The sequence below is a fragment of the Coenobita brevimanus genome, chromosome 71, assembly GCF_032717465.1.
Source record: "Coenobita brevimanus isolate Jiangsu-jjx chromosome 71, ASM3271746v2, whole genome shotgun sequence".
Lineage (NCBI taxonomy): Eukaryota > Metazoa > Arthropoda > Malacostraca > Decapoda > Coenobitidae > Coenobita > Coenobita brevimanus.
The window spans coordinates 37,620,185-37,634,829 of record NC_137024.1 but is presented as its reverse complement, the minus strand read 5'-3'; the positions used below and the strand labels follow the sequence as shown (position 1 = coordinate 37,634,829).

General features: G+C 40.1%; 1 protein-coding gene across 1 annotated transcript in view; it reads left to right on the top strand.

The window, feature by feature from the left end:
- The first annotated feature begins 3,890 nt into the window (after window positions 1-3,890).
- sdk (sidekick cell adhesion molecule) overlaps window positions 3,891-14,645 on the top strand; it is a 296,130-nt gene continuing 285,375 nt past the window's right edge. The window contains exons 1-4 of the mRNA XM_080277849.1: window positions 3,891-3,927; window positions 4,822-5,002; window positions 5,331-5,458; window positions 13,734-13,853. Coding sequence (XP_080133975.1) covers window positions 3,891-3,927; window positions 4,822-5,002; window positions 5,331-5,458; window positions 13,734-13,853 — 466 coding nt within the window. The remainder of the gene's footprint in view (window positions 3,928-4,821; window positions 5,003-5,330; window positions 5,459-13,733; window positions 13,854-14,645) is intronic.

The following is a 14,645-nucleotide window of genomic DNA, read 5'->3' as shown; positions in this document are numbered from 1 at the left end:
TCCTGTATACTGGCATTGAGAATGAATGTCACTTTCATCTTCACTCTCATAACTCATAGCATTCAGACATGCTAGAGTGAAACTTTCACTTTCATTACTCCTAGGGTATATACTCGTATTCTTATACTACTACTCATTTACATTTCTATTTACGTTCTCTATTTTATTTACATTATTTACATTTCTATTTTATTTACACTGTGTTGTGCACTGTCACTTGAAATAACTTATAAAACTATTTTCCATTGTTCACGTATATTTACATTCATTACTTTCACTTGCTGTTTACACATTATTTACACATTATTTACAATTCCACTTGCACTGTTTTACTCAATAGAAAGATCGTAGTCACTCTTTTATCAATTGTCAGCCCTTTACCTCTTTCCACACGAGGTTTAGTAGGGGGTAAAGGTCACAGAGCCATTTGCATGGGGGTGAAAAAAGGCCTTGAAGTCAGCAAGAAGAAACATACGTCCTCTCACTTCGGAAGATGAGAGTACACTGATAACGCAGGGCCAGCCAGCTGCCCTGGAGGCCTTTTTAGGGGTTATTCAGAGTTACCAATATTACTTCTTGAAACAGCTAAGTCTAGCACTGATATGATTTGCAGGAAATCTAGACAATACATTATAAATTTGGTAGTTCCAGGTGAATGTAAATATCACTTAGCCTTCTCCCTTCCCTCCTTACATGTATATTTATTACGAAAATAGATTAGAGGCCTACTTAGGAGATATATAATCAGAGCTACCAATGTTAAATCTTGAAACAGCTTTGTGTAGCACTGATATGATTGGCAGGAAATCTAGACAATACATTATAAATTAGGTAGTTCCAGGTGAATGTAAATATCACTTAGGCTTCTCCCTTCTCTCCTTACATGTATATTTATTACGAAAATAGATTATACAGCATATTTCAAGGGGAAAAAAACAGCGAAAATTAGCGAACGAGTGCACGTGAGGTGTTGTCAGGTGATAATTAGCCAATTCCAGGTGTATGGCACTCTCACTTACCTGATTTCTTTCTTGTATATATTATTTGGTATAAGAATACGACATAGGGCTTATTTCAATGGATGAAATCAGTGAAAAATTCCAGGGAAGATTTACTTAGCGTAGCATGGCCGGGCAGGCGAGAGGATAGGGTAATGGAGGGGGGGTAGGGAGGGGAGTCAAGAACGGGGAGAAATGGCTAAATTGTCAACAATGGATGGGAGTACAGATGAGATTAGGAGTGCTGACTAGTGTTGGACATTGTCAGTATTGATAGATGATACAAGCCCCCACTTGGAAGCCCGGGTGAATTCAAAATAACACAGAATCACAAAAGCGACGCCCCGCGGTATGATCCCTTGCTCCCAAGCGTCACGAAAGTGACGCCCCGCGGTTAAGGGGTTAAAGTAGCAATAGTCTGTCTGTCTATCTATCTATTGCCAGACGCCTCAATGCCGTTTGGGGTGGCCATAAACAAATCGCCTCCAAGTCTCCCTGTCCCCCGCCATTTCACTGCCCTGCTCCCAACAAAAGTTGAAGAGAGCCAGTAAAAAGAGACAAAAAGCCTTTGACTCCACCTTGTTGAGAAGAGCTGTACTTATATGTGGGGAGCCTCCCCACTTAGAGCTGTACTCAATGCAGGGGAAAAATAAACCCCTGTATAAAGTCAACAACTGTGCAGGGGTAAAGAAGGTATGGAGTCAGCATAGCATACCTAATCTCTTGGAAGCAGATTTTACGAAGGAGGTAATATAATCTTTTCAGAATACAGCAAATCCCAAGAGAATTAAACTGCAATAATCACCTGATTATCTGGATGCTCTGTATCCAAACATTAGGCCTCGGCTCTGTTATATCTGTATCCAGATTTGTTTGTCCGTATCCGAACATAAAAATTTCCAACATCGTTGGCTGGGCTGCCTAGATCCATCCATCCATCCATCCATTGTCTAATCCAGTGTTTCTTAAAGTGTGGTCTGCGGACCCCCAGGGGTCCGTGGAACGTTCCAAGGGGTCCACAGGCTAATTTGAGTATCAGATAAAGTACAGTATATGTAAAATGAATAACGTTATGGCAGTTATGGGGAGTAAAATTTAATGTTCAAATTAACCCATTAATAAATAATTCAGTAACAGTTTTAGTATATTATAGCCTACAAACACTTTTAAACTCAAGAGGTAGGGTAGGAGGGAAATCTACTCATAATTAAGGGTCCGCCACAAGATTAGTTTTAATAAAAGGGGTCCGTTGCACAAGAAAGTTTAAGAACCACTGATCTAATCCAGTGTTTCCCCATGAGGAGCGTAGTGGCCCAGGGCTAGGCAAGTTGGTCCTGACATTTAAGATAAGAGTGACCAGCCTCACTCATCCCAGAGTGGCATTACATGAGCAGTGAACCCTAACCACCCCTTGGATATAAACCTGCACAGACTCATTCTGGTTGGAGCACCTTAATAACCCACTAAACCATCAGACGCCATAATTTGGTTGTATGGTAACCACCCAGCGTAGTAAATGATTTCCTGGTGTACAGGAAACCCTTGGGCTTGTCACTCAGTGTAGAGTCACCCATGGGCTGGAGGATGAGGAAAGAATGAAGGAAAGAAAGACAAAAGAGGAAGTATAAGGTCACCCATAGGTAGGAGAAAGAGGAAAGAATGAAGAATATAAAGACAGACGAGGAAGGAAGGAAGAGAGGAAAGGACAGACACTCAAGAGCAGCACTACATCAAGTGAGTGGATGGTGAGCGCCCCTACCTACCAACATCGCTGATTGGGCTGCCTACAATTTTTAAAAATTGGTTTGGCAGATGGCCAGCCTCTCTGGCCAAGTACAGGTAATAGACCCTAAACCACAAACTGAGCAAATGTGGCCATCCAGCTCCTCACCAAACGGTCAAAATCCCCCAACCACCTGGATCACTCATACGCTCCTGGGCGCCTGCGGACATCCTCCTCCCTACCGAATGGTCAGAATTGCCTGGCCAGCCGGATTACACAGACACTTGCTGAGCCCATGATGTATGGGGTTCCATGCTTGGCCGAACAAAATTGACTCTTGCACTCTTAGGTCAGTTTGGCACATTTTACTTGTGTACTCATAGCCAAGCATGGGTAGAGATGTGGCGGAACAGCATTCACGTAGCAGTACTGCACCGCAGTTTCTGCCTTTCCCTCACGAGTGTGGACATGCTTGTAGCCGTAGCCGCTTTCATTGTTGAATTTGTGGTGGTTCCCTACCTTCTTCAGGCCTTGATTTTCCTCTGGCATTCTCCTGTGTGTGAGGATGGCCCCATCACAACCCAAGAAACAAAAGAGGATGGTTTTGAATCTGGAGAAGAAGCGTGAGATATTGGGCAAGATTGATGCCATGAGACTTACAGTTGGTAAGGCCATGTCGTAACTTGAACACGAAGAGCCAACCTTCGGATGCCTTGAAGTCTGGGGCGTCATGAAGCCTTGCGAACTTCTCAGCAGCAGCCTTCAGCTCCATGCCACGCACCATCACACCAGCAGCACGGTGCTGTCGATACCAAATCAATGTGGAGCGGTTGACTTCTGCATACTTGGGAGTATACATCACCTTCCTCTCCACGTTGCGTTTGCTTTTCGACGAAAAGTCAGCCATGAACTGCATGAGTTTGTCGCGGGATCTCTTGATATCCGACAAAGTAGATCGGGCCAGGTTGAATTCACGAAGGATGCGTGAGGAAGACCATCCCGCATCCACCTTGTCCAATATCTCACAGTTCTTCTCCAGAGTCAAAACCACTCTCTTCCTCTTCTCAGGTGCCGGAGCCATCATCAAACACATGAAGGAGAGGCACGAGAGCAGCAGGAGAGCCTGCAGCAGGTCAGGCACCACCACAAAAGTGAGCACGTGGGCGGCCATGACAACGAGTGTGCACACACAGCAAGAGACGGGCAGTAAGTGGGGAGGATGCAGGGGCGCTCTAGCAGACGTCGACGGAACAATACACCAGAACACAGCTGGCCCACGCCGCGCGTGCTGACTTCAAATTACGGGCGGGGAAAAGTCAGATTTTTAAAAAAAAATTTGCAGTTTTTGGCCCATTTTGGGAATATCGTATCCCGGGACAAAAATGTCCACCTATTGGGGATGTCTGGAAATTTGGCATCCGGATATTACAGGGATTACTGTATTTTTGTTTTAATTATGGGAAAAATATAACAAAATAATAATTTCTTTACCAGAAAGTTGTTGGATAATGTAGAAACATTCAGCTTTAAAATGCTGCAAACAGCATCATCCTAGTTATAATAGTTTTGGCATTATAGATCATCAAACATTAAAAAACATCAACTGTTTGTTTTGGCGCTTTTAAAAAGTTGCTCTTGTGTATCGTACTTCGCACAGGGCCTCATATATGCTGAAGAAGCCAACCTCATTACTAAGATGACCCACAGCATCTTAATTCTTGCTTCTTTTAGAGGCCTTGGCCCAACTTAGGCAAGACTTTCCAGACTGGCAATGTTATATAAAAGCTTCTTTAAGCATTCACTAGGACAGATCTTCACCAAATAATATCAGGTAATCTGCTTGGTAGTCAGAATAGAATAAAGATTTTAACCCTGGATTAATAGGCTTAATTCCTTCAGTCTGATGACATATTGTATTTATCATTTTATTCTTGCTTCCTTCAGTTTCATTCAGCATAGTGAGAGATATCAGGTGGTGAAAGGGTAAATGGAGACTAATTTTAGCCCTGTCACAACAAATTGCCTCCCAAAAGAATAAAATTGTCTGGAGGTACTTTGAATAAAACGGAAATTATGTCATTGCCTTGAAAGTGTTATAAGCATTGCTGGCTAATTATACACTGTTGTCAGAGCGTCCACGCCTAATTCAGCAACTGCCAGTGGACACGTATGCTGACCTGGGCAAAACTCTCACCATTCCCTGCACTGTTGCTGGCACTCCACTTCCATTTGTTACGTGGTACAGAGATGCTGCTAATGTCAACACACTTAATGATAACAGGTATGCTACAGTGTATGAAAGCGTAGATATAAGTTACCCAAATTTTGTAGATGCCATGAGATAACCTACTAGAGATACCACTGACTTATGCTGTTGCAGGTCAGCTTTTTATGTAGCAGATTTGTATCCCCGTACTAGATGGAAATAAGATCAGAGTAATGATCCAATTTCTTTACCTTTTTGCTAATTTTCAGGTACTTAAAAGTACAGTATTGAAATACAGTGCTGTATTCAACTGTATATCTACAGAGTATAGGCATTGCACATAATATATTTATTTTCCATAAGTATAGAAAGAAACAGCTGTATAAAAACTCTGTGGCCTCAGGTACCGTGTCCTTCTGAATGGCTCTTTAGCAGTCTCTGGGGTGGCAGCCAATGATACAGGGATGTATCAGTGTCTGGCGTCAAACTCTGCTGGAGAGGCATCAGCATACACCTGGCTCAGAGTTAAGAGTAAGTACCAGATTATGTCATTCCTCAGTACTAATATACTGTAACTCATCCTTCTTTAATAACTGAACCTTCCCCGTCAGTTTTCATGAGCTTTGCTATACTTTTTCTTGTAGTGACATAACATTTTCTTGGTGTTATAAAAAAGAAAGCATAAACGTTGTTTTCGTAGGATCATCTGGTGTTGGATAAATACTAGCCTCTCCAGTGTAACTGAATAGCCTGGTAGCCTTACTGTATAATTTTGCTTGTATACATGTACAGTAAATTTTCAATAATTTGGCATATGGTAGCCAAAGAGGTGTCAGAAGGTGACACCGTACTGACAGAAATTGCGATAATACTGTCTCCAGTCTCCCAAAAGGGGGTCTAATTCCCTATGAAACCCAATAGCTGTACTGTGTAACTGTTCAAACATAGAAAAACACCCCTGAATACTGTAATAAGCATGATAAAATGTCATTGGTCTGTACTGTACTATGTACTGTACATACACTGTTCACCCAGTACCTGGAGACCTGGAGACAGAATTAGGCAGGGAGAGGAAGGTCGCATGGTAGACAGACATGATAGGCAGACCTAACCAAGCATGAGAAGGGGGAAGGGGGGGGGGAGAGAGAGAGAGAGAGAGACAGAGAGAGGGGGGGCGTGAATGACAGAAAGAAAACTGAAGATGTTAGGAGGAATAAACTCACCAGATAGCAGGAGGAGAATTTCTTAATACTGTATAGTGAATTCCATGTGGTTATTGGCGGCTATGGCTAGGCATTGAGCAAACTTTGCTGTCACATTCTTGAGATCCCCCACCTGCGTATGATGCCACAGCTCCAATATTGGTGATACCACTTCAACACTGCCTGGTCTAAGTCCTGGTGCATGGCTTTGGTCTGGTCATTAGTTTCTTTTTAAGACTTCCAAGATGTCTGCTTATATTCAGATCCTTACTTCAGGATTTGTTCTCGTGCATTCTAAATTTCCTGCAAGTTTGTACGAAGTACACCAGAAAACTCAACCACTAATTCACTTTCCATTTCATGTCAAGTTTCTCGATAATCTCCCACTTCATTTCAAAAGATGAACCTTCCTTGGGCATTTGGCAGGTAGAGGTCCCATACTGACACATGGCAGCTGAAGGCTGTGGCTAGCATGACATGCAAAAGGACAGGGATGACAAAAAATACAACAAACTCCATTGTAAGCACAGTTTCCACGCAGTGTGACAGTACTGGAGAGCAGCAGCTTGTGGGGGTGGGGTGGGGGACATTGTCATTCATTTTGGGACAAGATACTTAGGGGGGAGGACCAACACATTGTCATCCATTTTGGAATGAGATACATGGGAAAAAGAGTATGAACTATATTAGGGAGGAGGGATATACATTCAGTAGGTGTAGTTAACACTGCACATGAGAAGAAAACAAAAAAGGCAAGTACAGTAACAAATTAGGAAGAAACTTTACAAATTTGGCAACATCAAAAGCAGTGTTTTGGTGACAAGACTCATGGCAGTGTTCTGGAGGTGAGACTCATGGCACTGAATTGTTTGATGGCAGGACTCCCAACGAATGGCGTGGATTTTTATTTGGGGGGTTCCCACAGAATATAGAAAATTTAGCCCCCTTTGCTTTGATGGATATTGACTCTTGCCAGATGATGCACCAACAGATAATTGAGAGTTTGCTGTATTCCAGGCAACTAGTTTAAACATCTTTAGTTTCTTTTGCAAGCTGCTATGTACTTTAGTGCAGTAATTTTTAATCTGGTACACTGCCAGTTCCAAAGTAAAAGATTATGTTTTATTGCCTGCCTCATTGCAAAGGTATAAATGGTGTTGTATCTTTGTCATTTCTGTTGCTTAAACTGTGAGCCTTTATCCATTAATGTTATTCCAGTTCTGAAATATCTGCACAGTACATTATAGGCCATACTATGCCTGTGAAGGCTTTTGGTTGTCTTGCTTTTGACCAGGTAAATATATTGTATATTGAAAATGCATCATCATATCATATGATTGCCAAACTAAATGCCCTCCAGTATCTAATTAGAAATATTAACCCGAGATGACAGGATGATAACATTTTTAACGTACTGGCTCGCATAGGCAGTAAAATGAACTATGAAAAGAACAGATGATGCCCCTTGAATGTGCAGGTTTAAACATCCTTTGCCTTTTCTTTGTCTTCTGGTAAAATAGGTCTTGGTGCACAACTGTTTACTCTGGGTAGCCTGTCAGAGTGGCTAATGGCAAACAATGTTGCATGATTATTCAGAATACAGTGTACAGTACTGTGGTACCAGTTATGATCAGTAATGTATGTTGAATTAGGACCAAGAATATTGCTGTACATCTTCAGATGCCTGCCAGTATTATAGTGCTGTCTCTGACATAGCCTAAATTTTTTAGTGACAGTGCCCAAACTTATAACTCAGCCTCTACTGCTATATTGTATAATGTAGTTGACTTATTAGTATTGAATAATTAAAAAAAAACTTTTGCAGGTTTACTTGCATTTCGCAGTTGATGGTGTTGTAGTGTATAATGGATGTGGTTTAGAGTTCCGTATAGAACAGTGTTCATGGTGATTTTGTAACTGAAAATACAGTATACACAATGAACAAATGAACTGGTTCCCTAGCAGCAGTGTGGAGCGACTCTTCTAAGCGTGTTGGCAGGTCACTGAGCACTGGCGATGGAGAGCAGTCTCGTAAGATGTGTACTGTATTGATGTGTGCATGTGCTTGGTGCTTTGTCCTTCCTTGCTTTCCTGACACGTAGGTCATTCTGCAGATGGAATGTATGAATATGTTGCAGCCTTGTCTTTGCCAGCGAGATTATTAGAAACCTTGAATATTTTTTTGTTATGGTAGCCTAGCCTTGAACTTTTACATGTCGGTGTGGGTAATACGGGACTGGCTGTTTTAGTGTGTTTGCTGTGTGATTGATATGCTTATACTGTATTGCTTGCAGCTTAGTCATGCCGAGATTAAATTCTTTTGATAATATTTATTTTTAGCAATTTAATTCATAAATTTATAGAAAATATAATCAGTTAATTTATTAGTACTGTGAAATGCCCTCATATTTTATATGTATTAACCATCATCATAACAGCAGTGTGTGTGTGTGTGTGTGTGTGTGTGTGTGTGTGTGTGTGTTTGTGTGTGTGTGTGTGTGTGTGTGTGTGTGTATTTACCTATTTGTAGTATACAGGAATTGAGCAATGCTCGTGTTGTCCTGTCTCCAAATCCACATTTATCAAGTCTTCATTTACACACATGAATGTTTTTCTCATGCACCACCTCTTCGTCTAAGTCATTCCAAATATTTATGTATTTACCTAATATACCTAATTGTGATATACACAGAATGTGCTATGCTCGTGGGTTTCCATCGCTTTTTCTCAATAGGTCAAATTTAGCTTTAAACTCATTTAAGTTTCTAGACTGGATGATCTCTTTGTCCAGGCTATTCCATAAGTCTATACTTATGTAAGGAAAGCTATATTTCTTGATATCCTTCAAGCTGACTTTTTCAATTTCATTCCGTGTCCTCTTGTTGCTCTCCCATCCCATACCAGCAGATCTTCTTTGTCAATTTTATCCACTCCCACCATGGTCTTGAACACTGCAATCATGTCTCCCCTCTTTCTCCTTTCCTCTAAGGAAGGCAAATGCAGCTTTTCCAGCCTCTCTCTGTATGACAGGTCTGCCAGACTGGGGACCATCTTGGTTGCTGTTCTTTGTATTCTCTCAGTCTTGTTAATATCTTTCTTTCTGTGTGGGGACCACACTACTGCTGCATATTCTAACCTGGGTCGGATCATGGCCACTATCAATTTTTTCATCATCTCCTCATCCATATAATGAAAAGCTACTCTTATATTAGTCAGGAGTTTATATGTCTCTCTAACTGCCATGTTAATGTGTTTTTCAGGTGACAAACTATCCTGGACCAGCACTCCCAAATCTTTCTCTTCTCTCGCTTTTGTGATTGATTCATTACCCATCAAATAATTCAATGATGGCCTCTTGGTACTTTTACCCCTTTCCAATATTTTACATTTCTTTGCATTAAATTTCATTTCCCACATCCGGCTCCAATCGTGTATCCTATCCAGATCCTCTTGCAGCATTTTACAATCCTTCTCAACCTTAACCTTCCTCGTGATCTTTGCATCATCAGCAAACAGACTTGCATAACTGTTCACTCTATCTACCATATCATTTACATAAATCAGGAACATTACTGTTGCCAACACTGAGCCCTGTGGGACTCCACTTGTTACTTCCCTCCATCCAGACATCCTATCCTTTATTATTGTCCTCATTTGTCTGTCTCTCAAAAAGTCTCTCATCCATTCCAGGAAGTTCCCCTTCAGTAATCCTATATGCTCTAGTTTCCACATTAGTGTCTTATGGGGTACCTTGTCGAAGGCCTTCTCCAAATCTAAATACACACAATCCACCCAACCATCTCTCTCCTGTAGCACATCAATCACTCTTGAGTAAAGACTCAACAAGTTGGACACACATGACCTTTCACTTCTAAATCCAAACTGACTATCAGCCAAAATAATCATCACTTCCATATATTTTATCCATCTATCTTTCAGAATTCTTTTGCATAATTTTGCGACCATGCTGGTTAGGGACACTGGTCTATAATTCAGGGGTTCTTCCCTGTTTTCTCCCTTATAAATTGGTACCACATTTGCCCTCTTCCATTTTTGAGGCACTTTCCCCTCTTCCAGAGAACACACAATTAAACCGTTAATCTTGTTGTTTTCTGCATTCCTTCAGTACCCAATTAGAGATTCCATCTGGTCCTGGGGCTTTCCTTACATCTTGAGTTTCCAGTAATTTATACACTTCTTGTACTTCCACTTTTATATCTTTTATCACTACATTTCTAGTCACTCCCTCCCACAAACTCTCTTTCATTAGTGAAAAGTGACTGGAAAAGTTTGTTCATTATTTCTGCTTGCATTGCCGCATCTTTATAGACCTCTCCTTCTACTTTCAGTTTGGTGATTCCTTCCTTTTGTTTCAGTTTGCCATTGACAAATCTGTAAAACACTTTGGGTTCATCCTTACATTTTTCTATTATACCTTTTTCAAAATTCGTTTCTTCCTCTCTGCGTATTCTTGTGTAATCATTTCTAGTTCTTTTATATTCTTCCTTTGTTCTGTTGTTACCTCTCTTTCTCCAATTGTTCCACACCTTATCTCTCTCTTTTTTTGCTATCATGCACCTTCTATTAAACCACTCATTTTTTCTGTTTTCTTTCCCCCTTACTCTGGGCACAAATTTTTCCACTCACGAATTATAGAAGCCTAGAAAAATATCCCACTTCCTCTGTATCTCTCTTGTTTCTTTGAATTTTCTCCAATCTGCATTTTCGAAAATTTTTTTCAATCCTGTAAAGTTTGGTTTCCCAAAGTTGTATCTTCCTTGCCTATAAAGCTTGTCTCTTGGCTTCACGTTCCCTGTTATCATCTGGAACTTAATGACCACATGATCACTTTTTCCAATAGGACACAGATATTCCAAGGATTTTATTACATCGGGTTCTTTGGTAAACAGTAAGTCTAGTCTTGCTGGTGTGTCCTCACCTCAGAACCGTGTCTCTTCTGTGACCCATTGCGTCATCATATTGTTCATTGTAATAGTTAATAATGTAGTGCCCCATGAATCTTTGTTGCCTCCTGAGTCCCATTCCTCCCAGTTCACCTCTTTACAATTGAAGTCACCCATTAAAATTGTATTGTTACTTTTCTCAGTCATTTTCTGTAAATAGCTAGCCATGTCTGACAGCATTTCCTGGTATTCATCATCACTCCATGCTCTTGTCTTAGGGGGAACATACACTACTGCCATATCTCACTTGCTGTTCTCTCCAGTTTCTAATTTCATATTTATCACTTCAGCCCTGCCTTCTCTCATTTCCACGGTATCTACATTTATGTTGTTCTTCGCTGCTACCATCACTCCTCCTCCCATTTTTTCTCTTTTGTCTCTTCTCCACAGTTTATATTTACCATCTCCTATATGAACATCAATATCTTCTCTTAATTTGGTCCCTACAAAGCACATAACATCAGGTTCATGCACCCTCAAAAAATCGTTGATTTCTAGCCTTGCCGATAATAAACCATCAGCATTAGTATATGCCACCTTCCAATTCTTTTTGATGTTTTTTATATCCTCTTTTCTCCTCTCCGCCAGTACCACTTCCTTAATTTCTGATCCATGATTCTCCAATAAAACACTGTCTTCTCTTCCTCCGTTCTCTGTTCGTTTTTTACCTTTGCTTCCTGTACTAACTCCTTTATCTTAGCTCTTTCTTCCTCATTTGCATCTCTCCATATCCAAATATTTTGGAATCCTTCCTTGTCTGATAATTTCCATGTTCTACTGATAATTTCATTTACTGTTGCTTGGGACTTAAACTTTATCTTCAGTGGCCTTGCCTTTCCTTCTTCGTACTTTCCTAACCTAAACACCTCTTCAATCTCTTCTTGAGCTTCGTGGTTTTCCTCCATGACTAGTGATTTTATTTCTTTAACCTTCCTCAGTTCTTCTCTTTCTCTTTCTGATCTTATTGTCATACGTTTTTCTTTAACTCCTGAAATTATTATACATTTTTTCTTATCTGCTACATCTCTAACTAAAGATTCTCTACTTCTCAGTGTGTGTGTGTGTGTGTGTGTGTGTGTGTGTGTGTGTGTGTGTGTGTGTGTGCATGTGCATGTGTGTGTGTGTGTGTTTTAAGTACATTGTGTGCAATACCTGATATTTATTATTTCTTGCTGAGTACATTTCCTTTCTCTTGCAATTTTGTATAAAGTCCATGCATCTCACTTACATTCATTTAATTTATTTCCAGAACATTACAGTGTTGCAGTTTAATTAAATTATGGTTACTTGTGTTTTTCTTATATAGACCATTACAGTTTCATGAAACTATAACAGCAAGAGTACGAAGAGCTTCATAACTAGTAGCAGCACAGGTTTTTATATCTGATTTTTTTTTTTTTTTTTTTTTTTAATGCATAAGCATTTGCAGCAAGTAAATAAAATACGTTCATATTTCTGCTTTTACGTTTACCAGTGCTGATACTATAGTACTGCACATTATTTTTTGTTTATTTATTTTTTTAGGTATGAGAAACATGTATTCTTGAAATGCACATTAAGAGAACTTATCTTCCCAAGGTTTGATGAGTGTGTCATGGAAAAGTTCAACCATCTGATAGACACTTTAGTTCAGATGAAACTTGTTCCACCAGTTTTATATGATCTTAGTGCAGAGCCAGGGGGATTCATGTGGTTGTTTCACTGACTTCATGTTGAACTGTATGGTATTTTGTGCCTGAAAACACATGAACCACCACTGTTAGTACCTTAAATATGGTATACTACAGTACAGTATGGTACTGTGTTGATCAGGCACATCTGTAAACCCTTTTTGTGTTGCTGCTGAGAGGGTAAGAAAGACTCTCTGGTATAGCAGTTCATTACTTACAAAAACTTCATCATAAAGAATAGTGTGTAGTCTTTCTCTCCTTGCTCCGTTTTATGTATATATCCCACCACCAGTGTGCCAGTATTCCCTGAACATAAAAAGATCCTACAGTCATTTGTATCCATCACACATTTTCCTGTACAGTATTATGATTGCTGTAAAGCACATGCAGTTGTATAGTTTAGGTAGAAGATTAATGTATTATTAATATTATTGCACTCACTGGTAGTCATGTATACAGCATTAAGCATTATCAAGGCTAAGTACAGTACACCATGCATATTAGTTTACACAGTACAGTATGTATTGATGACTGCACATTATTGTGGTATGTATGTATGCTGTGAATAATCAGGTAAGTAATGTCAGTAATCATTGTAGGGTTAAAAAGAAATGAAACATGTAACTGACATTCTTTTTGGATTTTTCCATCAATTATTAGAAGTTGTATCTGAACAGAGGTTCATTGTTTTAAAGGAAATGGTTTGGTGTGTCATAATATAAAAAACTCTAAGTTTTGTGTGCTTTATTGCTGTTGTGTTGATTTGATCACATATTGAGGTTTTTGTGATTCTGGTTACAGGTTTTGGGTGTGAGGCAAATGAGAATGTGAAATAATGTGGCTGAATATTGAATCAGAATGTAATGAAATAATAATAAAAGTTGTGTGCTTTTATTTTTGTTTTGTGTTAATGTTTAGGTGTTTTGTGCTGATATTTTTGTGCAGAGTTTTAAGTTATGTTTTGCTTCAGCTTCTGCCCCAGTGATGGTTGTGGCACCGAGCAACATGACAGTGCTTGATGGTCAGGATGCCACTGTGTCGTGTCGAGCTGGAGGGGCACCGCAGCCTAACATTACATGGCTGTATAATGGTACGTACCATATTTTCATTTTCTCTCTCATTGTGTATGCATTATTTTTCTGCAAATTTGCCAGTGAGTGTTTATGTGTGTGTGTGTGTGTGTGTGTGTGTGTGTGTGTGTGTGTGTGTGTGTGTGTGTGTTTTATACAAGGAAGAAGAAACCAAAGGCCAGGAGCCCACAAACCATTCCTTCCAAGAAAAAACAAAAACAGTACAAAAGAGAACCAGATTCAAGATCCGTTCATTTTGAGATGCCTGGATACACTGCGTTTGAAAGACTGGAGATCATAAGAAGTAGGAAATACAGAGAGGGAAACAGTTCCAGAGTTGGCCTGTTACATAAATGAAGGGAGTAAAGGTTAACTCTTGCATTAGAGAGTTGGATAGAAAAGGGATGAGACTTTGTTGCTAGGTGGGTGCCACACACCCATCATAAAGGTGGAGGGATGCAAGCAGACAGTTCAGAGGAGCGGTGACCATTGAAGTAACGACAGAAAAGAGATGAAGATGCAACAATGCGGCAAAGAGACAGAGGTTGAAGGTAGCCAGTAAGAGGAGGAGAGTTGATGAGACAAAAAGCCTTTGACTCCACCCTGTTGAGAAGGGCTGTATGTGGGGAGCCTTCCCACACATGAGTGTTGTACTCTACACAGGCAAATAAAACTCGTGTATAAAGTCAACAACTGTGCAGGGATAAAGAAGATACTGAGTTGGCCTAGCACACCTATTCTCTTGGAAGCAGGTTTTACAAGAGATGTAATGTGATCTTTCCAAGATAAGTCCCGAGAGAATGAAACCCCAA